Source organism: Carica papaya, chromosome 1, assembly GCF_054855325.1.
Source record: "Carica papaya isolate Zhongbai chromosome 1, ASM5485532v1, whole genome shotgun sequence".
Taxonomy (NCBI): domain Eukaryota; kingdom Viridiplantae; phylum Streptophyta; class Magnoliopsida; order Brassicales; family Caricaceae; genus Carica; species Carica papaya.
In genome coordinates, this window is record NC_142309.1 from 5,614,990 (window position 1) to 5,640,960 (window position 25,971).

Genomic DNA, 25,971 nt, shown 5'->3' on the forward strand with positions numbered 1-25,971 from the left:
AATTAAATAAATCAATTAAAATTCAAAAATTATAAAATAAACTAAATAAAATAAATTCAAAAACTAATTAAAAATAATAATAATAAATGACAAAATTAATGGGTGTTACAAATTTAATATTGTGCAACTTGCCATAGCTAGGTCTTAAGTTCAGACACCAAAAACATCAAATTTCCTTTTTGGTTCAAATAGATTCCGTTCTCATTTAATTCATTATTAGATTTTAGCTTGAAACTGAACTGCTCATTCTTATTATGGGAAATTTAGAATTTTGAACCAGAATTAATATTATAATAGATAAGTTAGGAACATCAAATTCAAGGTAATGCAATATTGACAAGATGCAGAGGGGGGGGAGGTCAGCACTGTAAAGATGAGAATATTTAATTAGCTGCTAGTTGGTGCTACGCTCAGCAACTATACTAAAACAATTAATTGATTGATTATTTATAAGCAGCTTTTGCATGGTCTATTAACAGAGTATTCTAATAAACCAAATTGATTAAAATAAAATAATTTTTTAATATATATAATAATAATAATAATAAAAAAAAGTAGTTTTGCAGAAAAGAATTTTGACTAAACTCACTGTGTTCATGATTTAATTGTTTAAGGAAGAGATACAGCCCGACTATGGATGGAGTCTTGTAAGAAAGTTTTGAATCCGGACAAAAACTCAACCCACTAACAAAAGTAAATTCCACAATCTATCAACCTAATCCAGTAAGTACAAATATTGAAAATCTTGTGACAGCTTAATAGTGTTTCCCATGTACGGATTTTTGAATATTTTTAATTTACTTCACCTAAACAACCATCTAATTATTCACTTCACAAATTTGTATAGAACCTTTCCTTTTTTTTCTTTTTTTATTATGTTGGGGAAGAAAGGGGTTTTTCATGATAGTCCATCTTCATTGAATATTATTACAGAAATTCTTATGTGCCATTAATTAAATTCCTGGCTTGAATATAATTACTTCTCCAAATGGTATCTCTTTACAGGGACAATGAACTCAGATCTGTAGTTTTTCTATAACAGTAGTGTTTTATTAGTTCCAAGTACAAGTTGATGCTAATCAAATCTATATAATCATTTTACAGGGAGTTGACCCCATCAATTGTAAGTTGGATTTCATCTATAAGAATCTACTTTGATTTTCTTGTTGCAAATATAGATCAAACAGAGAAAAGTTTACCAACCGGAAGTAAACTAATTCCATATTCTTGTGCCATTCCAGAGATATCTTATCTAAAATAGTTGCGATTTAGATTAAGCAAATTCTAAATAATCTGCAAGGCAGAGGCCCAAAAAGGGACCTTATGCACTGCTTTACATAAGAATCTCCAAACAAGTGGTCTGCAGGAAAATCCACTCCCAATTGACCAACACTGCTGCATGCTTAATTTTGCCCACTATATATCTTTTGGGCTTAAAGCTATGTTTGGAATAAACTAAGAAATTCATTTACCACACGAATTTTAAGTAGAATTAGAATATAAATCTTAAGTTGAAAGTTTGAAATGAATTATTCTAATTTCATTTGTAGTTCCAATACAATCTTAATTATTTCTATTTGAATTAAGTGTTGGTTTTTTAATATAATCTTCCCCCAGGTTTCTGACGAAGTACTAAGGATTCGGTGGGAAATAAATCTAGAAGAAAATGTTAGGGATGCAAACCTGCTAGCATGCTTTGCCCTTTAGATGACTTCTGAACCAGTGGAAGTTGAAAGATGGCTTCTCCATCTTCTTTATTTTTCCTTTCTAATGCTAAACACATGGTTATATAAGCTATTGAATATAACAAATGAGCGGTTCTCAACACCATTTAGAACTCTATTTCATTTTTTCCATTATCTGTACTGTCTGCAGGTTGAAGTGCAAGCTACTGGCGCATTGCTCTACAAAAAGAGCACATGAACAATATTCCTTACAAACAACAAGAGGTTGAGAGCTCAACATCAAGTTCCTACATTGTGCTGTACGTACACCAAAAAAAGAGAGTTTTTAATGTTCTTGTATTCACTGTGATATCTGATATCATTCATATATTTATTTGCATGAGATCGCAATTATGCAATCTTTAAATTGACTGCAAAACTTGCAAATAGAACTTGCTGCAATTTCTAAAATTGCAACTTCTCACCATTAATAACAAAACACCCACAATCCTCATCACTGAGCATTTTAAAAAACTTTGGAGGAAACATACTCATTTGTCGATGTATCAGAATGTTTATTTCTTGCAAATTTGTTCATTTTCTTTTGTCATATTTGGTGGTTAGATTTCTCATACATTTTGAAATCAGAGGTCAAAAAAAATGGCATGTCTATAATAAGCTTTCATTATCCTTTGAGTTCTAGTATCAAAATCTTAGTATTAAATCAGAATGCGAGTTCCTTTAGAATCTATGGCATGACATGTGAAAGTTATCAAGTTTATCAAGTAACTGATTCCCACAAAGATAGATTAATGTTGCCATTTTGAATTAAACTAAATCTTCAAATGAACTCCACCAAAATTTTGAATTTCTTCCAAGTATAACAGTCACTCATCAAATTTTGAACTAAGCTAACAATATATGGAAGCTTAACATAAATCCTTTTCGCTCAAAAAGAATAGGTTGACATTTCGTTACACAGCTCCTCAAGAATTAGGATATGTCAGAACTATATTCATAAATGTTTTGGAATTCATTCCTAAATTTACACTTAGTTCAACTACGACAGAATATAAAATATATTAGGATGGGAAAAAAAGACCTCATATCAAATTTTATATAAAATTAGAATATGGAATTTCATGTAAAATTGAAACAATGCACTCTATGTGGAAATCTGTATGGATCACTAATATTATTTCATGGAGAATTTATGCAAATTTCTACTTAAACAACTCATAAATTTTCAAGTGAATTTCCACCAAAAATTTGAATTTGTTCCAAACATAACTTCCCCTCATCAAATTTAGTGCTAACATCAATCTACAAAGTATTATATTAAATCCATACTGCACAACATATATTATATAGAAATAACAAATGGCTACCAATTCTAACTTAAACTTCTATTCTTCTCCTTCCTCATCTAACCAAATGGATATTGGTAAAAAAGCATATTAGTCTTTCATATTCATTTCTCAAATGCAACTGTGTAATGATCAGGGGTTACTAGCTAATCTACCAGAAATAAGACTCCGAGAATTATTAAATAAAAAAACACAACATTCTTTTTTGGATCAATTATCAAACCAAAAGATGTCCCTTTGGGGACATTGGTAAACTTGGAATGACCATCAATCCAACTATGTAAATCCACAATGTTCTTTTGTGGATCAATTATCAAACCAAAAGATATGTCCCTTAGGAGACATTGGTAAAATTGGAATGACCATCAACCCAACCATATAAATCCTCAATATTCTTTTGTGGATCAATTATCAAACCAAAAGATATGTCCCTTCGGGGACATTGTTAAACTTGGAATGACCATCAATCCAACCATATAACTCCACAATATTCTTTTTTGGATCAATTATCAAACCAAAAGATGTTCCTTTGGGGACATTGGTAAACTTGGAATGACCATCAATCCAACCATATAAATGCAAGTTTCTGCCCCATAATCATCATTATATAAATCAAAACTGAAAGGTAGTTGATTTTGTGGAGAAAAATATTTGATTCTATGATCAAAGAGCATATATATATATCCAAAGAAAAACCCATGGAAAAAGAAAAGCAAAGATCCCATTATGATCATAGTCAAAGGAGATAAATCCATTTCAGAACAGCTATCAAATACAGGCATCCCATAAACCAACATTTATCAAGCAAGTTCAAAATCAAAGCTAACCACAGAATCTCTTGCCAAGCTATGACCAAACAGTTGGCTCGTCGTCTCATCCTCTGTATCATCTATAGGCAGCTCATGACGACAAACCGGGCAGGTATTCCTGATAGCCAACCATGGCACAATACACTCCCCATGATAATAATGCGAACAAGGAAGCCTCCTCACCTTCTCCTTCGCCATTATTTCCTCTTTACAAACCGCACAAATCACATCTCCTTTCTTTAACTCCTCGCTTGTAAGCTCCACAACAGGGAGACTCTCCACAACAGTTTTGGCCGCCGGTAGACTTCCCCTCACAGTACCATCATCATCCAGCAACTGCCCAAAAACAGCATCATAATCTCCATAGTTCTCCTCGTAATTATCCGCTAGGTAATGAAAAAAATCATTGTCAGCATCAGCGCTCATACCCATATTAAATCCAACACCTTCGTAATTAACTACGTTGTTAACTGCTAATAAAACTTGCCAGTCAAGATCATTCTCCTGATTATCCAGCGGCTCATGATCATTCTCCGATGAGATTCCTGATGATGAAGCAGATAATTCTGCTTCCAATCTGTCAAATATCGTAAGCGCATTGTCTGCCCCGTTCATTATGTTGTGTACTTCTTCCCATTCCAATTCATCATGGGCGGCGATACTTTCTTCCCCGAAGAAACTATCCCAAATCGCAGGGAGATCTTCATCGACCCGACCCGGATCATTTACACCGTTCCTCTCACCACCAGACTGCAGATCAACAATTCCATCTTCAGAATCCGAATCCGAATCCGAATCAATTCCCACAATCCGGAGCCCATCTTCTCGTGAATCAACGCGCTGCCGCTCGGATCTGAACATAAGTTCCAATCCAATGTTTACCTCCTCCTCACCCTCCTCTTCCTCCTCTTCGCTATCGAAGTCCCACCACTGAAAGTCATTCACAGGGCCGAAACTCGGACTCGGATCCGAAGCTAAGTTATCGAGCATACTGAATTGGTCCAATTGACGGTCGATGAGGGAGGTGAAGGAGGGAGGGGGTTCAAGACCGGATTCAGAATCCGAATCATGGTCGGAACCGGAGAAAAGGCAGGGAGGATTTAGCGTAGTGCGAACATCGGATACCCAACGGGAGAAAGAAGGTAAAGTTTGGGATTGCATTTCTGGGTCAGGTTGTTCAGGGATGATGGGAAGACTAGAAAGCTGCGGCATTGATTGGTTTGATTTGATTCTGAAGGCTTCTAGAAATCAAATTGCGAAACCTCGTCTCTGTTTTTTGGTTTTATATACAGAGAGATGGGATTCTTTGTATTCTCAGAGATTCTCTGCCAAGTGATGAATTTATAAAAAAGATTTTGGTACGTTCGATTACGGGCGGTGGGTCCGTCCAAATTTAATAATTTGTCATTTGACCTTTTCGTTGGGGAGGAAAGTACAAATATTATAAACTATAGGGTAACATATACAAATATTCATTAAACTGTTATTAGTTGGTTTATAATATAATTTTGCTTGGGAAAATTTTAAAAATTATAATTTAACTTAGACGTAATTATAAAACGTACATTTTACTTTACTAACAAATTTTTTTCTTTATTATTAGTAATTGAGTTAACCTTATATAATTATTATCAGATAATAAAATAGTATATAATTATTAAATATAATTGTAAGATTGTTAATTTTTTGATAAATATTAAATTTAATTGAATGAGTATTTTGTGATAAAATAAAAACATATTTTTAAAATTATGTTTAAAGTAAAAAATTATAAATTATCTCTAAAGATTAAAAAAGAAAAAAAAAAGAATCAAACTTTAAAAATAAGCAAGTTGAAAAATACCCTAATGTGTATAGTTGAAGAGGATAGTTAAAGTAGTCAATGAGTTTTAAATTGTGATTATTTGGGTTTTAATTTAAAATAAAAATTTAAATTCTAACTATTATTTAAAATATAATTTACATATTTTACAATATACTAAACAAATGATCATTCAAGTAATTATATAGTGTAATTTTTTTAACTTTTCATTCACTTGGGTGAAAAAAAAAATAAGAGATGAAGTTTACTTTTTTTGGACAAAAATTTTACAATGTATCATATATTTTTATTTTTTAAGTCCCAATATAATTATAAAATTAAAAATACTATAAAAAAATTTAAAATAAATACAAAAGAAGCACTTATTCTCTTTTTATGATGTTACATAAATAATAAAATACTTTTAAGGTAAAATCTTAAATAATAAATTCAATTAAACTCGTAAATCATAAAATACTAATAATTAATTTCAATATAATTTTATTAAAATAGAGAATCTCGTATATATATTTATCAAAAAAGAATGTATTACGAAAAATATATTTATGTAAACATATAAACACAAAAATTATTGAACTAAAATGTAATCTATGACGAAATGTTTTCTAAAATAAATAATTCTCGGTATCCATTAATTTACCCTCTCGTAATACAAAAAAATTCAATTTGGCAAAAATAACTTCTCTCGCCGTTGCCGGGGATCGAACCCGGGTCACCCGCGTGACAGGCGGGAATACTCACCACTATACTACAACGACCAGATGACTGCTTTGAACAATAATATGTTAGATATAGTTATATCGGAAACCGTTCAAAAATCCCGCCAAGGTCAAAGCATGACTCTGCTATCAAACACTCCATGGCGAAACGCGCTCCTCTTTTTGGTCTCACAAGATTCTTCTTCTACTCTTACTCATCCCAGATTTCTCTTCACAAAATGCTCCAAGTTTCTTCGATATATACACACACAGCAAACAATACGGCACCCACGAATAGAATGACCTTCTCGCACATTTTCCAAGAATGCGCCAATCAACGAGCATACAACCCGGGGAAACAAGCCCATGCTCGCATGATCGTTACTGGGTTTGCTCCAACGATTTTTGTTACTAATTGTTTGCTCCAAATGTACGTCAAATGTGTCGATTTAGGATATGCGTATAAGTTGTTTGATCAAATGCTTGAAAGAGATGTGGTTTCATGGAATTCGATGATTTTTGCCCATGCAGCATGTGGAGACATGGGAACTGCGAGGATGTTTTTCGAAGAGATGCCCGAGAGAGATGTTGTGTCTTGGAATTCTTTGGTCTCTGGGTATAATCGGAATGGTGAGTGCTTGAAGTCCATTGAGGTTTTCGTGGAGATGGGCAGACGGTGTTTGGCGTTTGATCATAAGACTTTTGCTGTCGTTTTGAAAGCTTGTTCTGCATTGGAGCAGTATGAAGTGGGAATTCAAGTTCATGGACTTGCAGTTCGAATGGGATTTGATTGTGATGTGGTTACAGGGAGTGCTTTAGTAGATATGTATGCAAAATGCAAGAGATTATGTGAATCAGTTTGGCTATTCCGTGAGATTCCAGAGAAGAACTGGGTGTCTTGGAGTGCTATAATAGCAGGTTGCGTTCAAAATGATCAGTTTGTTGAGGGTCTGGAACTCTTCAAGGAGATGCAACTAGCAGAAACTGGAGTGAGTCAATCTACTTTTGCAAGTGTTTTCAGATCATGTGCTGCTTTATCTGTATTAAGATTAGGCACTCAGTTGCATGCTCATGCCTTGAAGAATGATTTCGGATCAGATGTCATTGTGGGAACCGCCACTTTGGATATGTATGCAAAATGTGATAGTATGTTAGATGCGCGAGAGTTATTTAACTCATTACCAAGTCATAATCTGCAATCTTTTAATGCCATGATTATTGGGTATGCTCGAAATGATCAGGGCCTTGAAGCTTTGCTCTTGTTTCAGCTTTTGGTGAGATCTGTTCTTGGTTTTGATGAAGTAAGTTTGTCTGGAGCATTCAGTGCTTGTGCATTGATAAAAGGACTTTTCGAGGGGCTTCAAGTACATGGGCTGACAGTGAAGAGTAACTTTAGGTCAAGTGTTTGTGTAGCAAATGCCATGATGGACATGTATGGAAAATGTGGAGCTCTAGCTGAAGCTTCTTGTGTGTTTGATGAAATGAATAGACGGGATGTTGTATCTTGGAATGCAATTATTGCAGCTCATGAGCAGAATGGAAATGATGGGGAAACTCTTTCCTTTTTTGTTTCAATGCTCCGATCTAGGATGAATCCTGATGAGTTCACTTATGGCAGTGTCTTAAAAGCTTGTGTTGGTGGGCAAGCCTTAAATTATGGCATGGAGATCCATGGAAGAATTATTAAATCGGGAATGGGATTGGACCCATTTGTTGGAAGTGCACTTGTTGATATGTACTGCAAATGTGGAATGATAGAAGAGGGGGAAAAGATTCATTACAAGACAAAACGACAGAACATGGTTTCTTGGAATGCAATCATTTCAGGATTCGCAATGCAAAAACAAAGCGAGGATGCTCAGAACCTTTTTTCTCACATGTTGGAGATGGGAGTAAAGCCAGACAATTTCACTTATGCAACAATCCTCGATACTTGTGCTAATTTGGCTACCGCTGGACTTGGCAAGCAGATTCATGCTCAAATTATTAAGTTAGATTTGCAATCAGATGTGTATATATCCAGCACACTTGTTGATATGTACTCAAAGTGTGGAAACATGCAAGATTCACGACTAATGTTTGAAAAAACACAAAAAAGGGATTTTGTGACGTGGAACGCAATGATTTGTAGCTATGCTCATCATGGACATGCAGAAGGGGCTCTCAAAATGTTTGAAAATATGATGCTAGAGAAAGTGATGCCAAACCATGCAACATTTGTCTCAGTCCTACGAGTATGTGCACACATGGGACTTGCTGAAAAAGGAATGCAGTATTTCAAATCAATGAGTGACTATGGCTTAGATCCTCAATTGGAGCATTATTCCTGTATGGTGGATATAATAGGGAGATCAGGAAAACTCGACAAGGCTCTGGAACTTATTCTTCAGATGCCTTATGAAGCAGATGCTGTTATATGGAGAACATTGTTAAGTATATGCAAGATACACGGGAATGTGGATGTGGCAGAAATAGCAGCTTCAGCTCTTGTACGATTAGATGCACAGGACTCGGCTGCCTATATTCTTCTATCCAACATCTATGCTAATGCAGGAATGTGGGATAAGGTTTCAGATATGAGGAAGATAATGAGATATAACAAGCTGAAAAAAGAGCCTGGTTGCAGCTGGGTGGAGATAAAAGATGAGGTACATGCATTTCTTGTTGGGGAGAAGGCACATCCAAGATGCAGAGAGATATATGAGAAACTTGGTTTACTGATCAATGAAATGAAGTATGCTGGGTATGTGCCTGACAGTGATTTTCTGCTGGATGAGGAGGTTGAAGAACATGAGCAACAAGTAGAACTTGAGACCTGCATGTATAATATGTAGTCTTGCAGCTACTTCGTCCTGAATGGAATTAGGACAATTCAGCTTTGAGAAAAATTGCTGGGGTGCAATGAAATTCAGCTCAAAGGAGAGAATATTGTTTGTGTTGGTTATCTGCAGGAAAATTTTGCAGATCTTCATACCTTCATTGATAAAGCCCAATATATGTGAGCTTTTCTATTTTGACTTGCTCATCCATCGTAATCAAAATAAGAATAGATAAGAGGTTTGAGGGATTGACATGAGAGGTAGAAATGGCTATATTTCTGGAAGTAAACTCTAGACAAGGAAGAAGCATATGGATACAAGTTGTGCTTTAAAATCAAAGACAATTCTGAATCAGTTTTGTCTACAAATGAGGAAGCTATAAGTAATGTAAATATGAATCTCACAAAGAAGTCGATCCTGGATGGCAGTATATTTTAACACATGCAAATCGAATGAAAAGTGGTGTTTTCACTGACAGACAGGTGAGTAACGCATAACAACCTGCCCTTGGGAGGAGAACAACAGCTGAAAGCGGCTGCTAAAACCTTGTATGCTGAGGAGCAAAAGGAGGAATCTGCCCGAAGTGACGATCGTTGGTGAGATAATAATTTACAAAAGATCAGATCAGTGACTGGTTTTCTCTCAGAGTTCAACAAGAAAAATCTAAAACTTAGGGCCATCACTGCCTTGTGAATGCACCAAGATCTGGCCAGGCAGTAGCATTTGGTTTCTGAAGTTTGAACTCAAAAAATTCATCAGATAAAGCGGCTGTCTTCCATGAATGATTAAGCCAAAATGTAAGAATATAAACACTCACGGGCTTGTCCATTTGCAGAAATTCTTTACATGTAAGCTATGTTAATCAGGATTAAAAAAAACAGAAACTTTAGCTTCTCGACGTTTGAAAAAATAAAAATAATAGGAGCATAGAACCTTCTTATTTTGGCATCTTTTTTATTTCAATCTTATGAGCAATCTTGCAAAAGCCTCTTCTCAATTTTCTTATATCAAGTTTTCCTCTGAATTGAGACCTATTTCATTTTCATTGAAGAACTAGATAAGCTACTCACTCTTGGAAGCTTCAGGGCATTAATTAGGCAAAGTGATTTAATCATTGCCGCGTCTGTCTAAACTGTCATTGGGCTCTGCACCTTCTTATAGTTATTTGAAAAGAATATGAAAACAGTTAAGCTCTGGCAAAAACTACCTATCAATATCATAATCTTGATGAACAACAAAACTACTCTTCTAGAGCAGAAAAAAGATCAATACTGTGAACCAGCGAATCTACAATTATTTTCATCAGTTTAAAACCAGAAAAGTTAAGTCCTTCTAAACTACTAATTTACAACAATTGCCATGAGTTTACAATATCATGGCAACAGCACCGTCATGATATCTCATCACCTTCAATCCCAACCATTTTTGGAGACAGTTCAGTTGCAATTCCTCTTGTAGCCATGGAGGATGAACCTCTTGGATTTGTGAAGTTCGTAGCATCTAAGCTTAGAAGCTCTCCAGAAGAGTTACCATGTGAGATATTGCAGTATATAAAGAACTCATTGCTTCTCAAGAACAAAATTTAAAACTTAATCCCAAACAGGCTAGAAGAAACTCATACATCATGTCATTAAAATGGGCATTCATGTTGTTGAAGGAAATAAACTGCTGTGGAAATCAATAACATAAGCAATGCCATGGAAATATGCTTCAGGTTGAGAACTCCAGCATCTAGTCTCCTCACATTTTCAAGCTCAGATCTCGAATCCACAGGAGGCTCTACAGTCTCAGTAAATGGTTTTTTCCCTCTTTCATCCAGCTGAAAAAAGTCAAGGGCACAGACAAGATTACAAAAAGTTCCATTTCTATAATGCAGGGAGTATTGGAAGTAATGGAAAGGAGAATTTTCAGAGAAAAGCACGTCTCAAGAGTTTTTCTTTAAAAAAAAATTGGCATTGTAAAGATAATAATTAGTCAACTAAGTTAATGATAATTAGCATTGGTAGTTATAGGTTTACCAAGTCAAAATTTACTACCTTAAAACCTTTGACCCTAAAGATTAAGGATAATTCCTCATTTCCTGAACTTTCAGCAAAAAGTAGTCAAGAGAGTTTTCCACTCTCAATTACTTCAAACATCAAAATTAGCTACATCATAAATAAGAGCAAGTAACTACCTCATGACTGGCAGGTGAGACCTCAGTACCTTCCTGACCTTCTCTTGCACAAGAGGCAGTTTTCAGATCATGCTTGGGAAATAAAAATTCTTTAGCATTCATCCCATTGTCATGGCCCGTGGCAATAGAAGGTTCCTTATCTCTCGTTTGCAATTTTATCACCAATATATTTTTCTCTGTAGATAGTGCAGCTACCTGTGTATACCATACCAAAGAGTTTTAGAGTCAGAAGCTGGCAGAAAGAAGCATGGACATTGGAAGCTACTCTTCAGTTAACGTGCATATCTGAACTTTGCACTTCCAACTACTCAATTCCCCGTCCCTTTGGGCCAAAATTGAATTTCTTAGAATAAAATGCTGCTAAGATAGAGGAAACTTGAGCAATGAAATTCGACTAAGGTTTCATCTTGAAATTTTAACATATAAATAAAACAGTAAAAATCATCAATCAAATTCAAACCCACAAAAATAGTAAACTAATCTCAAGGTCTATAAAAACAATAGTGAGAATTTAACATCAGATAAAGGGTAACCTCCAAAAACATCAAACTAAAGATACCATGAAGAAAGATCCAAGCATTAACAAGCACAGCCACATTCAGCATTGTTTTTACAACATGTAAGCAGTAAGCAGGGCTTTGTTATTTTGGCTGAGCTGAGACTTTTGATATGAGTATGTCTTCTATTGACCAGTTTACACTTCTACAATTTTTTCTCACAAGCAATTTATATTTCTTTTTATCACTCAAATAGTATATATGAAAAATAAATCTTAATTTCTAAATTCAGATAACAACCAGAAGTGAAAAAAAGAAAAAAGAAAATGTTATTTAAATTTCAAATTGAAGCCTAAAAACTGCTAGCTGTGAAAGGTTAGTACCTGCTGATGAAGGTGCTCTCTTTCAATAGCCAGCTGCATGACCAAATTTCTCATTACCTTAGTTCTATTACTAATAACTTTTGCAGTTTCTATTTTCGTTTCTTCTGATTGTTGCAAAGATGCCTCCAAGCATTTCAATCTACCCCTTAAAAAGCTCAGCTCATCATTGAGCTCTGCATTAGATTCTGATAATATGATTAATTTCTCTTCTGTGCTATCCACACGGTTTTCAGCCTTCAAAACTTTTGTTTTGAGATCTTCAATTAAGTTTTGCATATCTGAAATGGTAGAATACAACATTTTCTGTTTCTCCTCGCTAGCTTCAGCAGATGCCACTGCATGCTGTAGCTGGATATCAGAATGCCTCAACTGCTTCTCAAGTGACTCTACCTTCTCCAAGTTAATGCCTCTGCCTTTGAGAAGACCCAATTCTTCATTAAGTTCCACATTTGTCTCACTTAACAGTTTGTACTTGGTTTCTGCACTATGAGCCTTATTTTCCGCCCCCGATACATTTTCTTTCAAATTCTCAACAACATTTTCACATTCTTTCAGCTGTTCCTCAAGTAAGCTCACCTTTTCCTTTAATGTGAAGGCCTCAGAATCTGAAAGAATTAGTTTGTCCACAGTTTCCTTCAAGCTTGCTTTTAAGCTTTCTGTTTGTGCTACAAGAAAATCATTAAGCCTTGCACTACTGCTTCCAAGCTTTTGCAGAGCACTACCTTTGGCATCCAATTCTTCCTTCGAGCCTTCAAGTTTTGATCTTAGGTCAGTTTCTCGTTGAGATAAACTCTTCAGATTGAATTGAAGAACGTGGAGTCGGCCCAGTAACTCTTTTGACGTTCCCATCAGGATCTCACGAGCATTCTCTGCCTCAAAGCACCTTTCATAAGCATCTGCTGCTTCTTCTTCCATGCAATACATGTCACGTTCGGAAGAGAATAGCCTCATTTTCAGCTCTTCCTCAAACTGTCTTGAGTCGGTTAACTTCTTCTCAAGATCCATCTCTCTGTCCAAAGATTTCTCCAACAACCTCAAAATATGCCTTTGTTGCTCAACAGTTTGCATTTTGATCTTTGCATTCACGCTCAAAAATTGGCCATCTTTTAAGAAGTCGGTTCCTTGGTTACCATTCCCTGCAAACACATCAGAAAAATATTTAAAGCATTCTTCTCCTTTCAACTTTCTTTGGGAAAAATTTATCAGACTATGCTTCTTTATACTTCCCTCAGTTTCATAAAGTAGCAGCAAAACTTAGCCAGGGGAGTACAAAATGCTCTAAAAATATCTGCTTGAATCAGCAGTCTCAAACCTTTTTAAATTTTTGAATCTGTTCATCTAGGCTACTTCAGCAACATAAGGGGAAAATAAGGCGAACATGATTCTTTTTTTGAAGAAAAAAATTAGCAGCAAACAATTTCATCACTTTTTGCAATCTAACCTCAAATAATTTTTTTTTCAACCTGAGAAGTTTGAAGAGGAAGGCACACAGGAGGAAAAGGGAGAAATTTGTTTTTCAGAGGAAAAAAAGCAATCTTATGAATTCCTAAATCAATCCCTTATATCACAGATATAAGACTGCAGAAAAAGGAGGTAAAATATTCTCTGTTCTACTTAATAAGGTTTGGTACTCACAATTTCCATCTGCATCTAGACAGGACAAGATCCTTTGGAGCTTAGCAGATTGCATCCTCATTTCCGAGATTTGATCTTGTAACTGCTTCAAGGATTCTTCAGAATCATGCAACTTTTGTTCCATTTCCAAGAAAGTTTCTTCCAAGTGCTTGAATGAACATATACCATCATGAGCATTTCCAATGTCTGTTTGAAGAGTACTCATAAAGTTATCCAATTCTCTCAACTCTGAATCTAGAATTCCTGATAAAAGATTAAACTCCAGAGCTTTTTCAACAAAATCAACTGCCACACTTTCTTTCTTTGCAGCAAAGGTTTCAAAATCACTTTCCCTTGTTGCCACATGCATTAGAAGTAAACTCAAGTTTGCCAATTTCTCTGAAGAACATGCTAAATCCAATTCGACTCTGATCAGAACCTCACATGCCTTTCCTAATTCTCCGTTCACCTCTCCATTCGAAGAGATCCTTTCAGGGAGATCAGCTTTACTTGACCCAAGCTCAGGAACAAGACTATCAGCATCATTAACCGAAATACTTACTTCACGGATAAGATCCAAATCCATATCGATGATCCACTTGTTTTACTGAATACCACCTAACCAAAAGGAAGGGACACTCGCATCTGATTTAGGTGAGGATTTGGGTAGGGGGAAGGATGAACCCAAGACGGAGGAGAAGTATGACAATTAGCTGCATAACAATGACAAAAACATAGCATAATTTCCAAGTTAGTAATACAAGACTCCCTTACCAGAAAAACTTAGTCAATATTTGGCTAACATTGCACTAATCTTTCCATCAAAAGCTCTTGTATAGAAATCCAAAATATACATATATGTATTTATACTAAGAAAAGGAGGTGCAAACAAAAAGAATTTCAACAAACTTAGACATTATAAATGGCCAGTACGAGCGCCCAAAACTAAGCTCCCTTGGGTCTCCTACTAAACAACAAAAAGCATCTCAACGTGCAAAATTTACGCATGGAATTGAATAGCATACAAGGGTGTAAAAATAAGCTCCTTCCTAAGCTGCAAAAATGAAATTCTAGTACTTTCACGAATTGCAGAATTGAGTGCGTGAATATGTAATTGCCTCCCGATAATACCAATTTACAAACCCATTCTCAGAACACAGGAACAATAAGCTCCATTCTCATAGCAATCAAATAAGACCCAAAAAAAAAAAAAACAACCATGCAAAATAAACGAAAAAGACTTGCACTAAAATTTAAATCAACCCACTCTAACATTTCCATCTCCTTAAGTTTCTTGCTGAACAATATGCCTACTCTAGATTCCAGAAGCACACGTCACTGTACACAAAAAAGAAAAACAAGAAACAAAAACCCTATTTCGCATTTCACCACCAAAACAGAAAAGCAGGCGAACACCCATATTCATAGTTCCCATAAATCGACGAAAAAAATACGTCCACAATACTAAAACACATTGTCAGAATAAAAAATCCAAGACAACCAATCTCATAGTTTCCAACATTCCTAAACGAACTCAAAAGAAAATCAAACTAACCCACATTACTCTTTGCAATCTCGGATTAAAAAGGAAAGTTACCAAACACATAGGTAGAAGAAGAAGATAATGAAGAAGAAAACGGGGAGAAGTAAAGAAGAAAGAATAGATAAAAATTTTACGTACCCAGTTGAGAAAATTATCCAATAGCGAAGGAGGAAGGGTTTAAAGCAGAGACAAGAAGGCGTAAATTGTGATTAAGAAGACAGAAAAGGTAGGGTTAAGATGGGATTAGTTAGAAAAGAGAGCGTCTGCGTGGATCTTGATTAAGCGCCACTTGTTAGCATATGGAGGAGACGGGTGCGTGATCGGTGTAGAATGGTTCGAGTTTCGGGTAACATGGTGGGCTTGCGCTGGGTCATCCGGTTGGATCTTGTTCTTGGCCGCTTCGCTCTGGAATCTGCTTTTATACCATCTACCAAATTCAAGTAACTGTCCATTTTTATAAAATACATATATATTTTTTATATTTATTTTTTGGTAAGATAATTTTTTTAATGTAAATTATTTTATTTAATAAATATCAAATTTACATCAATATTTTTTTATAAAATTATATATAATGTACATTGGATGCAAAATAATGACGTCATAAAAATATATTAAAAACTTAACTAACCTAATAATTATTATTTTAAATGGTTTTATGGTTTTGATTATTGGAAATGATTAATGAAATAATTATTTTCCGTTAAAATTCATAATGAGTAAGATGAATTTAATGTATATGATGGCTTACAGTTTGTAATTATAAAAATTATATCGATTAAAATTAATAAAAAACTATTTTAATGAAATTTGATTTGACCGAATATTGTTTGACCTTATTTTCTCATTAATTTGTTGACTACACGTGAAAGTATTAATTTCATGACGTAATCTCCATCAACAGAATTTTCAAGCAAATCAAGAATCATAGAGATGGTAATGAAAAATGAAACAGAAAAAACAGAGTAAATAATTACAGCACAACAACAGCTTACAAGTCTAGAAAGCTAATTCTCTCTTTTGCTCTGTTTTATGACAGAACTACATATATACATACATAATGACTAAAGTTTAAAAAGAGAAAATAAAAGAATCATCAAGCGGAGACTACATTTATATATTAGATTTTAGACTAGACTAATTCCAGAGTTTTGCCATTATCTTCAGGGCCATCTGCAAGCATGAATCTCTTCCAGAACCAGTGTTGGCTCCAGACGACGGACATGTTTTCAATGGGGACGTTCTTGGTTTCTAGCAAGAAGAAGAAGATGAAGCAGGTCATGATGGTGATGAAGAAAGCGAACATGAAGAAGAGTCTGAACTTCATTCTGCATAGCAAGCTGAGGAACAGCTGAGCAATCAGGAAAGTAAATAACATGTTGACTGAAACCGTAATGCTCTGAGTTGCCGATCGGATTCCCAGCGGCGACATCTCACTCGGCACCAACCAACCCAGAGGTCCCCACGACCACGCAAATGCTGCCATGAATAGACATATAAATATCACCACAAGGATAGCAAACCACATCGGCAGCTGGCTCGTCTCCCCGCTCACCCCAAATTTCCACCATATAACCACTGCCACCATAATCTGTATACATGCAAAGCTTTTGTTAATTACAACAACTATATATTCATTCAATTATAATTAAAAAGTATTCTTTAGAATTACGTACCTGACATACAAACATCTGTACTCCACCCTGAAGGAACAGAAATCTTTTTCCCCACTTATCAGTTCCATAGATAGATACACTGGTTGCAAACACATTAACCAAGCCGGTAATGACATATGAGAGAAGAGAAGCACTGCCTCCGAATCCTAAAGTTCTGAAAAGCACGGGAGCATAGAACATGACGAAGTTGATACCAGTAATTTATTGAAACAGAGGTATAAAGATAGCCATGATCAACTAAGGACGATGGCGGCTCTCTCTCAATTTCCTCCATGGATGTTCCAAGGCCTTGGCAGCCTCACTCGCAGCCGCCAAGTCTGTGAACTCAGCCTTGTTAAAAACAAGAACAACTGGCAATAGCCGTTCCAAAAAGACAAGTGTGCCAACTTGTCCAGATCAATGGGAAGTTCCAGTTAGCATGTCAACTCATCCCACAGACCACAGACAAATACGCATGGCCAACAACTGAAATGCAATCATCCTCCAGCTTAGAGACGAATCGTCCTTCTCTGAAAACCGTTAAAGCTGCATGTAACTTTTGCTTGTTCCGCGTTGTTTGGCAATCTGTTGTCCCTTGTATTGTTTTTGTTTTCTGTCTGTTAAGAGCCAAAGAGCTCTATAAATGTATCCTCCTTTTAACCAAGATGAATATGAATGAATATTACATTTTGATATGAATTGTCCAACTCCCATACACAACACCAAAACAATCAGTTTTCTTAACTTAGTATCAGAGCAAGGCATAATGGCAGGAGAGAACAACAACTCCTCAACCTTCAACCCAACACCTCAAAGAATTCAAACTCTATCTAGCAGCTCAATGAGCTCTGTGTGTATTCTGAAACTCAATCACGACAACTATCTTATCTGGAAAAACTTGGTACTACCAATCATAAAAGGAAACAACTTGAAGGTTTCCTCACCGGCGCCAAATCAAGCCCACCAGAATACACAGAAAAAACCATAGAAGGAAGTGCTGAAGTCGAAATCATAGTAAATCCAGAATTTGAAGACTGGTTTGCACAAGATCAGATGCTGCTAGGTTGGTTTTACAGCTCGATTGAAACCTACATAGCCTCCAAACTGATAGGGAACTCAACATCAAAACTCCTCTGGGAAGGAATCCGTGATCTTTTCGCAGTTAAAACGCGAGCAAATATAATCTATTACAAAAGGGAATTTGTTAAAATGCAAAAGGGCAACCTGAAGATGAAAGAATACCTCAAATTTATCAAAGAAATTGCTGATAACCTTGCCCTAGCAGGACATCCTGTTAATCTGGAGGATCTCACCTCACAAGTTCTTGCTGGTTTAGATTCTTCTGAATACAACCAACTTGTGTGTCAAATCACGGAGAAAGAAAGCATAAGTTGGGTCGAACTTCAATCTCAACTGCTCAACTATAAAAGACGACTAGAACAACTCAACTTAACAACAGCCACTCTAAACTTCGGACGTCCCTCAATGCATTTCTCTAGTATAAAAAAATAATAGAACTCATCAGAACTTACCTTCTCAATCAATTAATAGAGGAGGAGGACGCAACATCTCTTTTAACAGAAGAGGTCATCACAACACTAGAAGAGGAGCAAGAATCAGTGGTAACTCCAGACCAATCTGCCAGGTGTGTGGCAAAATTAGCCACACTGCCGCTTACTACTATTACCGTTATGATAATAACTACATGGGAACCATCCCAGAAAACTCTCCAATGGCATATCAAAGTTCAACCTTTTCAGCAACTCCTGAAGACACCCTTAAAGATCCACTTTGGTATGTTGACAGTGGTGCTAACAATCATATAACAGAAGATGCAAACATACTGCAGTACAAGTAACAATATGAAGGAAGTGAAAGTCTCATGATTGGAAATGGTGAAAAAATGCCCATCAAACACATTAGTAAGATAAACATTCACACTCCTAAAAATAAAAAATTAACCTTAAACAAAGTCCTGCATGTACCAAAAATCAATAAAAACTTACTGAGTGTTTCTCAACTTACCTCTTCTAACAATGTTGAAGTTATTTTTAACTCATCTTCATGTTTTGTGAAGGATAAAGCCATAGGCAAGGTGCTGCTACTAAGGAAGCTTAAAGACGGCTTATATTGCTTGGGCTCATCAAGATCAACTCCTCTTTATCATCCTTACTGTCAAGCCTTCATTGCTAGCAAACATAATCAAACCCCTGAATCAAGAATCTTGATGTGGCATAGAAGACTAGTATACCCATCTTCAAAAACCTTAGCTGTCATCCTAAAAACATGTAATGAACCATTTAAATTTAATGAAAACATATTTTGTGATGCATGTCAACTAAGCAAGTCTCATCTTCTTCCATACTCTTTGTCTTTATCAAATGCAAAAACACTATTTAAAATTGTTCACATCGATGTCTGGGGACCATCTGCTCTCCCTTCTCTATCTAGACATAGGTACTTTATAATTTTCATTGACGATTACAGTCGGTTTACTTAGTTTTATCCACTAAAACAGAAATTAGAAGTCCTTCAGGCCTTTACTCTCTTCAAACACCAAATAGAAACTCAGTTTGGAAAGAAAATAAAGTGTTTTCAATCAGACATGGGAGGAGAATTCACTAGCCTAGCCCAGACTCTTCAAAATAATGGGATTAAGATTAGATACTCATGCCCCTACTCCTCAGCTCAAAACAGACATGTTGAAAGGAAACATTGGCATATAACCGAAACCAATCCCACTCTTCTTGCCGAGTTGGGTGTGCCATTGAAATAATGGCTTGATGCCTTTGAAACAGTCGTATTCCTTATCAATAGAATGCCTACACCTACCTTGAATCAGTCTTCACTACTAGAAAAACTTTACCACAAAAGGCTTAATTACAAACAGTTGAAGACTTTTGGATGTGCCTGTTTTCCTTGCCTACAACCGTATCAAAACCACAAAATCTCATTTCACTCAAAAAAATATGTTTTTCTTGGTTATAGTTCACTGCACAAGGGATACGAATGTCTCAGTTCCACCGGCAAAATATATGTATCCAGAAACATTGTCTTTAATGAACTAGAATTCCCCTATCACCATGGCTTCGTAAAAACACATCAACCTGAAACTGTTTCTAGAATCACACTGCCTTCTTGGCTGAACATATCTTCTAATCATACATCTCTTATCCCAGAAAGTCCAAGCAAACAAGTCGTTGAAGAAATTTTAGCACCAATTTCCTCTCCTATGGCAGAGTCCTCATCGCAACACTCACCAAGAGATGAAGAACCAGTTTCCTCCCCCAGACAAAGCATAACACCATCAAAACAAGAAGAAGAGAGAATACAAGCTGAAAATACACTTACAGAAACACCAAGACACCAAATGATGACCAGAGCTCAAGCAGGGATCTTTAAACCAAGGAACATGCCACAAAACTTCCAACTATTCAAAGCAATGATGATAAGAGACCTTACAACACCTACTTCCATCGCTGAAGCAATCAGAATTCCTCACTGGAAGTCAGCCATGGAAGAAGAAATGTCTGCTCTCAGGAATAATCAAACATGGAAGCTGGTTCCTCATCAACCTGAAATGAATCTGGTTGGCAACAAATGGGTTTACAAAATCAAGACTAATGTTGATGGAAGTTTCCAACGGTGCAAAGCCAGATTAGTGGCAAAGGGCTTTCATCAAACTCCTAGAATAGACTTCGATCAAACCTTCAGCCTAGTGATTAAGACATCAACACTTCGAGTGATCCTGGTGTTAGCCGTAACAAATGGGTGGAATATCAAACAGCTCGATGTAAACAATGCCTTCTTGAATGGAGAATTAAAAGAGACGGTGTTTATGAAGTAACCTGAAGGCTTTGAAGATCCCAAACACCCTAACCAAGTTTGTCAACTCAATAAAGCGCTCTATGGTCACAAGCAAGCTCCAAGAGCATGGTTTGACAAGCTCAAATCCTCACTGCTCGAATGGGGCTTCAGAAACTCACAAGCAGATAAATCTATCTTTTTCTTCCTCGCAGAGACAACCCAAATCTTCATCTTAATTTATGTTGATGACATAATAGTTACAAGGAACCAACTAGAAATGATGCAGAATGTCATCAACCGACTTCACAACTCATTTGCACTCAAAGATCTTGGAGACTTCTATCTTTTTCTCTACATTAAAGCAACACGAGATGACACTAGTCTCTTTCTCACTCAAACAAAATATATCGAAGAACTCCTCAAAAGAAGCAACATGTTCTCTGCTAAAGCTTGTCCGACACCGGCAGTTCTCAGCAACAACTTATCCACTGGAGAATGGGAAGAACTGAAAGATCCAACTCCCTATTGAAAAATAATAGGGTCCCTTCAATATTTAACTCACATAAGGTCAGATATATCATTTATGGTCAACAAACTTAGCCAGTTCATGCAAAAATTAACTGATCTTCACATGAAAGCCTTGAAAAGAGTTCTCCGATACCAAAAAAGAATGACTGATATCGGTCTCCATATCAAACCCAGTGACAGACTAAATATTGTTGGGTATTCGGATGCCGACTGGGTCTGCTCAAGGGATGATTGACGCTCGACTTCAGGCTACTGCATCTATCTTGGAGAAACTTTGATCTCTTAGAGTTCTAAGAAGCAGAATGTTGCGTCAAGGTCAAGTGCAGAATTTGAATACAAGGCCTTGGCTCTTCTTGCCTGTGAAATCATCTGGCTGGAGTCCCTACTCAAAGATATAAATGTAACTACTCCACAAACTCTGATAGCTTAGTTTGATAATATGAGTGCTATGGCTCTTACAAGCAATCCTGTTTTCCATTCACGAACTAAACATATTGAAGTGGACGTTCATTTTGTTCGCGACAAAGTGACAAAATGTAACGCCTCGAATTTAGCCTCAGTGGTGTTACGACGACCCTGTTAGTATACGTAGTATAACATATATCATTCCGTAACTAATCGGCCATACCACATAAAAAATGTTCAAATCAAATCTGTCAAATGTCTAAACTTACTTCATTGTATAATCATCGACTGTAGATTACAATTCCACAATTTCTCATTTCAACAGGAGCTACTTTCTACTAACTATATGAGTATTCTGTTTCATTATCCATACTCCATGTTCCGTTTTCTCTATACGTTAAGATCGAAAGAACGCAGCTCCTGTCCAGTTGCTGGTGCTATATCATCTGTAAGTGAAAGTAATGAGTATACACAAGTTGAGTAAGGTAAATTCAAATCATAAGCATAGCATGGAAATTCAGTTAAATGTCTACTCTCCTAGGTCCCTACTTCCATTAATCACACCATCCCTCCTACCAACACTCATCTCTTCTTACTTACCTATCCCTTGCTATAATTATAGCATTCCCTCGAAGAAAGATTGTCAACCATTCCCACGTCTTACCACGTGAAGTCACCACAACATGCCACCCCAATATTTCCCCACATACCTGACGTACCTATCCACACGACCCTAACCCGGCCACACACTCACATTATTACTCCTAGATTAAACCCCCAGCCATCACCAATATCAATGATTCTTTTTTTTTATTGTTACTACTCGACCCCAACTGGCCACTCACTCACACCATTACCCATTCCTTCCATCATCAATATCGACGACTCAACTCATCCCCACCTCCACCAGGTCTCGGCCATAAACTGGCCACACACGCACACCGTCACCCTTCCGGTAACCCTTTAACCGTCACTAACATCACGACCCCACTCCTCCCCCGGACCAACCACTATTAATAACCAACATTGGCATATTCAGCCATGACAATACTACAAGTACGGTTATACAATTTTCATAATCAAAGTCAATCATCATACATGCATGCAAAATGAGAAAATACACGAAATTGTTCATACAGGCACACATACTCAATAAATACATAAACTAGTTCATTTCACTGTCCACACACATGTTCCACCAACCAAATAAATACATAAACTAGTTCATTTCACTGTCCACACACATGTTCCACCAACCAAATTCCTACACATACTCACTACACTTTTCTCACAACGCACACACACACTGTTAATGCACGTTTTCATCACGCCCTCACTCACTGTTTCTATCTTTTTCTCATTTTTATCTCTCCCTCTCATCTCACCCGATAATACCTCAGCAGACCACTCCCCCTCACTGGTATCTCTTTCTCTCCTCTTCCTCAAGTGTCCTTCTCAGGCCACTCCCTCGCACTGCTGACTCTCTCTCTCATTTCTTCATCCCTCTCAGACTGCTTCCACTGTCACAATCTTGTTCACAAGTCCCTTCACAGCCTAACCTCAGCGGCCTCTAAGCTTCCCCTCTTTTTGGCGATTGTCCCGTATGCCCTACACATTTATATATTTTCTTGCATAGTTCCTACATCCCTTTGACTCCCTCTTCCGCTGATAATATTCTGCTCTATATATATATAAATATAAATATATATTTATATATATATAACTATACAGAGTTATTTATTCGCAATTCCCGTTCGGACCTTCTACGCAAAACTCTCCTGCTTTTGCCTACCAAACTTCCCACTCCCTTTTCATTTTTTGATCTACTCTCCTAGGAGAATCATTTCTCTTTTACAGCTCTCAATCCTCTCTATGACCCAATCCCTCTCACCTAACACACGAGTATACATTTCCAGGATTGAAATTTAATTATAATTTCCATTTCATTGATTAAAATTTGAAGCTACCATACCTCCTGTTTCCTTTGTCCTCAACACAGCCCCAACTCACTCAATCCTTAATCGTCGGTCAACTGCCTCCTCCTCCCTCTTCTCGTCTCCTCCTCCTTCGGCTTTTTCTTAAATCCTCGACCAACTGCGATTGCCTCCTCTTCTCTCTTCTCCCCCTTTTTTCCTTTTTCTTTTCTTTTATTTTTCCTTTCCTTTTTCTTTCTTTTTTTTCATCCTATTTATACTACTCTGCTAAATCATCCCAATCGTCCAATTCTCATCCCTTAATCTGAACCATCCCTTCTCACTTTTCCCCTCTTCTATATATATATATATAGATCATTACTCTTATTATTTATTTATTTATTTATTATTATATTTTTTTTTATAATAATCCAATTATTACACAAAAGGAGCTCTGTACATTAGATACGTCCCCTCCTGCGATCAGACCGCCGATTGCTTCACCAAGGCCCTATCACAAACACATATTAAGTATTTCAGGAAAAAACTTAGACTGGTTCACCGACCACTTCCCTTGACAAGTTTGAGGGGGAATGTTAAGAACAAGAACAATTGGTAACAGCTGTTCCAAGAAGACAAGTGTGCCAACTTGTCCAAATCAGTGGAAAGTTCCAGTCAACATACCAACTCATCCCACAGACCCTAGAAAAATACGCATGGCCGACAACTGGAATGCAATTGTCCTCCAGTTTAGAGCCGAATTATCCCTCTCTGAAAACCGTTAAAGTTGCATGTACCTTCTACTTTTTTCGCGTTGTTTGGCAATTTGTTGTCCCTTATATTGTTTTTGTTTTCTGTCTATTAAGAGCCAAATAGCTCTATAAATGTATCCTCCCTTTAACTAAAATGAATATGAATGAATATTACATTTTGCTGTGAATTGTCCAGCTCCCATACACAACACCAAAACAATCTGTTTTCTTAACTAGCCTCAACTTGGTCCTTGCTAACTCCGCGAATGCATCTAAGCATTCCACGAGCCTCCTCTTTTTGGCCTTTTTCAAGCATGGAGTTCAGGGTGTTAGGGAGAAAGATAGCAAAGAGGAAAACAAAGAGTGCAGGGACTACTGCACACCCCAAGCTCACACGTCATCCCAAGTCATCGGGGATCTTGGCAGTGAAGTAGTTGATGATGTTGGAGATGAGAATACCAATGGTGATTGACAATTGGAAGACAATATTGAGATGACCCCAGTGCTGGTATGGAGCCATCTCGGAGGCATAAACTGGAACTGACTGAATGGAGAAACCAAAACCATAGCCTAAGAGAAGACGGTCGATGATGAGCATGGCGAGATTTTAGGAAGTGAAGTTAATGGCAGCTCCAGTGAGAAAAACTAAACCACCAAGGAGCATGAAATTTTTTCTTCCCCACTTCCTGGAAATCCAAGAAGCGAAAAAGGAAGTAATAAACGCAACCAAATAGAGAGAAGAAGTGAAGAGGGTGAGATTGGTGTTGTCGAACTTATAGTAATGGTTGGTGGAAGTATCAAATTCCTCTTGCCTATAAACTGATGGGAAAAAAATTTGTAGAAACTGAGGCATCGACGTCACCCCACCTGAAATTAATTCATTGTTAACTATTTAGTGATTACAATAAAATTACAGAAAAAATTAATTGAAGAAGATGATCAGAATGTAGGCTTACCAGATATACCAATGTCGTGTCCAAAAGTCAAGCCGCCCATGGCGGCAACAATGCAGGTAATGACGACATAAGCAGTGAGTTTTCCTGGATATTGTTTTGAATCTCTGCCACCAGAAATAACAAAACCACCAGCCATGGCAATCGACTATATTATATATTCAAGCAAAATCTTTAACTCGAGAGATATATTTATTACGCACAGAGAACAATTATTTAACCCAGAAAGATATAGCAGTAAATTGAGAGACAAGAAAAAATCAAATTGCAGTGAGTGAGAATTGAAAGTGAGAGTCTGCTTCATTATAAAGAGATAATTAATGAACTCTGATTCGAACTAAAACTGGACCAGTCCTCTTCCTCTTCGAGCAAGAAGATACATATGTTAATGCATATATAATTTTATGTGCCAAAACTATGTCGTTTTGGCTAATATACAAATTGGGTTGGGCTAGATCTCAGACGAGCTTACTTGGGTCTTTTTAGACTTGGGTTTCATGTGTTTGGATTTATTTTCTTTTAATTCTAACAACCAATTACATGTAGACATCTATCCTTATTATATC

At 36.6% G+C, this 25,971-nt stretch overlaps 3 protein-coding genes, 1 non-coding gene and 1 pseudogene across 7 annotated transcripts; 1 reads left to right on the forward strand and 4 right to left on the reverse strand.

Moving 5' to 3' along the window:
- Nucleotides 1-3,732: 3,732 nt before the first annotated feature.
- On the reverse strand, nucleotides 3,733-5,155 carry LOC110825155 (RING/U-box superfamily protein). The gene has a single exon (XM_022055617.2). The coding sequence runs from the start codon at nucleotides 5,050-5,052 to the stop codon at nucleotides 3,832-3,834; it is 1,221 nt and encodes a 406-aa protein (XP_021911309.2). The 5' UTR covers nucleotides 5,053-5,155; the 3' UTR covers nucleotides 3,733-3,831.
- Nucleotides 5,156-6,260: 1,105 nt separating this feature from the next.
- Nucleotides 6,261-10,127, forward strand: LOC110825154 (Pentatricopeptide repeat (PPR) superfamily protein). 2 transcript variants are annotated; one of them, XM_088216610.1, is made up of 2 exons: nucleotides 6,657-6,790; nucleotides 6,892-10,127. In XM_088216610.1, the coding sequence occupies exon 2, from the start codon at nucleotides 6,903-6,905 to the stop codon at nucleotides 9,192-9,194; it is 2,292 nt and encodes a 763-aa protein (XP_088072736.1). In that variant the 5' UTR covers nucleotides 6,657-6,790; nucleotides 6,892-6,902; the 3' UTR covers nucleotides 9,195-10,127. The 2 variants fall into 2 exon arrangements, with proteins under 2 accessions (XP_021911308.2, XP_088072736.1); XM_022055616.2 differs by having other exon boundaries at nucleotides 6,261-10,127.
- Nucleotides 6,349-6,420, reverse strand: TRNAD-GUC (transfer RNA aspartic acid (anticodon GUC)). Its single transcript has one exon. It is a non-coding gene; the product is annotated as a tRNA-Asp (tRNA).
- A 280-nt stretch (nucleotides 10,128-10,407) lies between the features above and the next one.
- WIT1 (WPP domain-interacting protein 1) lies at nucleotides 10,408-15,793 on the reverse strand. Of its 2 annotated transcripts, none has more exons than XM_088216617.1 (5): nucleotides 15,531-15,793; nucleotides 13,871-14,562; nucleotides 12,236-13,371; nucleotides 11,356-11,550; nucleotides 10,408-10,998 (listed from the first exon to the last, which is right to left on the reverse strand). In XM_088216617.1, the coding sequence occupies exons 2-5, from the start codon at nucleotides 14,433-14,435 to the stop codon at nucleotides 10,810-10,812; spliced, it is 2,085 nt and encodes a 694-aa protein (XP_088072743.1). In that variant the 5' UTR covers nucleotides 14,436-14,562; nucleotides 15,531-15,793; the 3' UTR covers nucleotides 10,408-10,809. The 2 variants fall into 2 exon arrangements, with proteins under 2 accessions (XP_088072743.1, XP_088072746.1); XM_088216620.1 differs by lacking the exon at nucleotides 15,531-15,793 and adding an exon at nucleotides 15,405-15,521.
- Nucleotides 15,794-16,326: 533 nt separating this feature from the next.
- On the reverse strand, nucleotides 16,327-25,544 carry LOC110820249 (sugar transport protein 1-like; annotated as a pseudogene). The gene is made up of 4 exons (XR_015818041.1): nucleotides 25,409-25,544; nucleotides 24,697-25,319; nucleotides 17,069-17,398; nucleotides 16,327-16,983 (listed from the first exon to the last, which is right to left on the reverse strand). The product of XR_015818041.1 is annotated as a sugar transport protein 1-like (transcript).
- Between the last annotated feature and the right edge of the window lie 427 nt (nucleotides 25,545-25,971).

Excerpts from the sequence above, each read along its gene's own strand:
- LOC110825154 (XM_022055616.2), top strand. The coding sequence starts at position 6,522 with ATGGCGAAACGCGCTCCTCTTTTTGGTCTCACAAGATTCTTCTTCTAC.
- WIT1 (XM_088216617.1), bottom strand. The coding sequence starts at position 14,435 with ATGGATTTGGATCTTATCCGTGAAGTAAGTATTTCGGTTAATGATGCT. Across the intron at positions 13,372-13,870 it reads TCTAGATGCAGATGGAAATT|GGAATGGTAACCAAGGAACC; the intron begins GTGAGTACCAAA and ends ATGTGTTTGCAG. Across the intron at positions 10,999-11,355 it reads TCTCACCTGCCAGTCATGAG|CTGGATGAAAGAGGGAAAAA; the intron begins GTAGTTACTTGC and ends GACTTTTTTCAG.
- LOC110825155 (XM_022055617.2), bottom strand. The coding sequence starts at position 5,052 with ATGCCGCAGCTTTCTAGTCTTCCCATCATCCCTGAACAACCTGACCCA.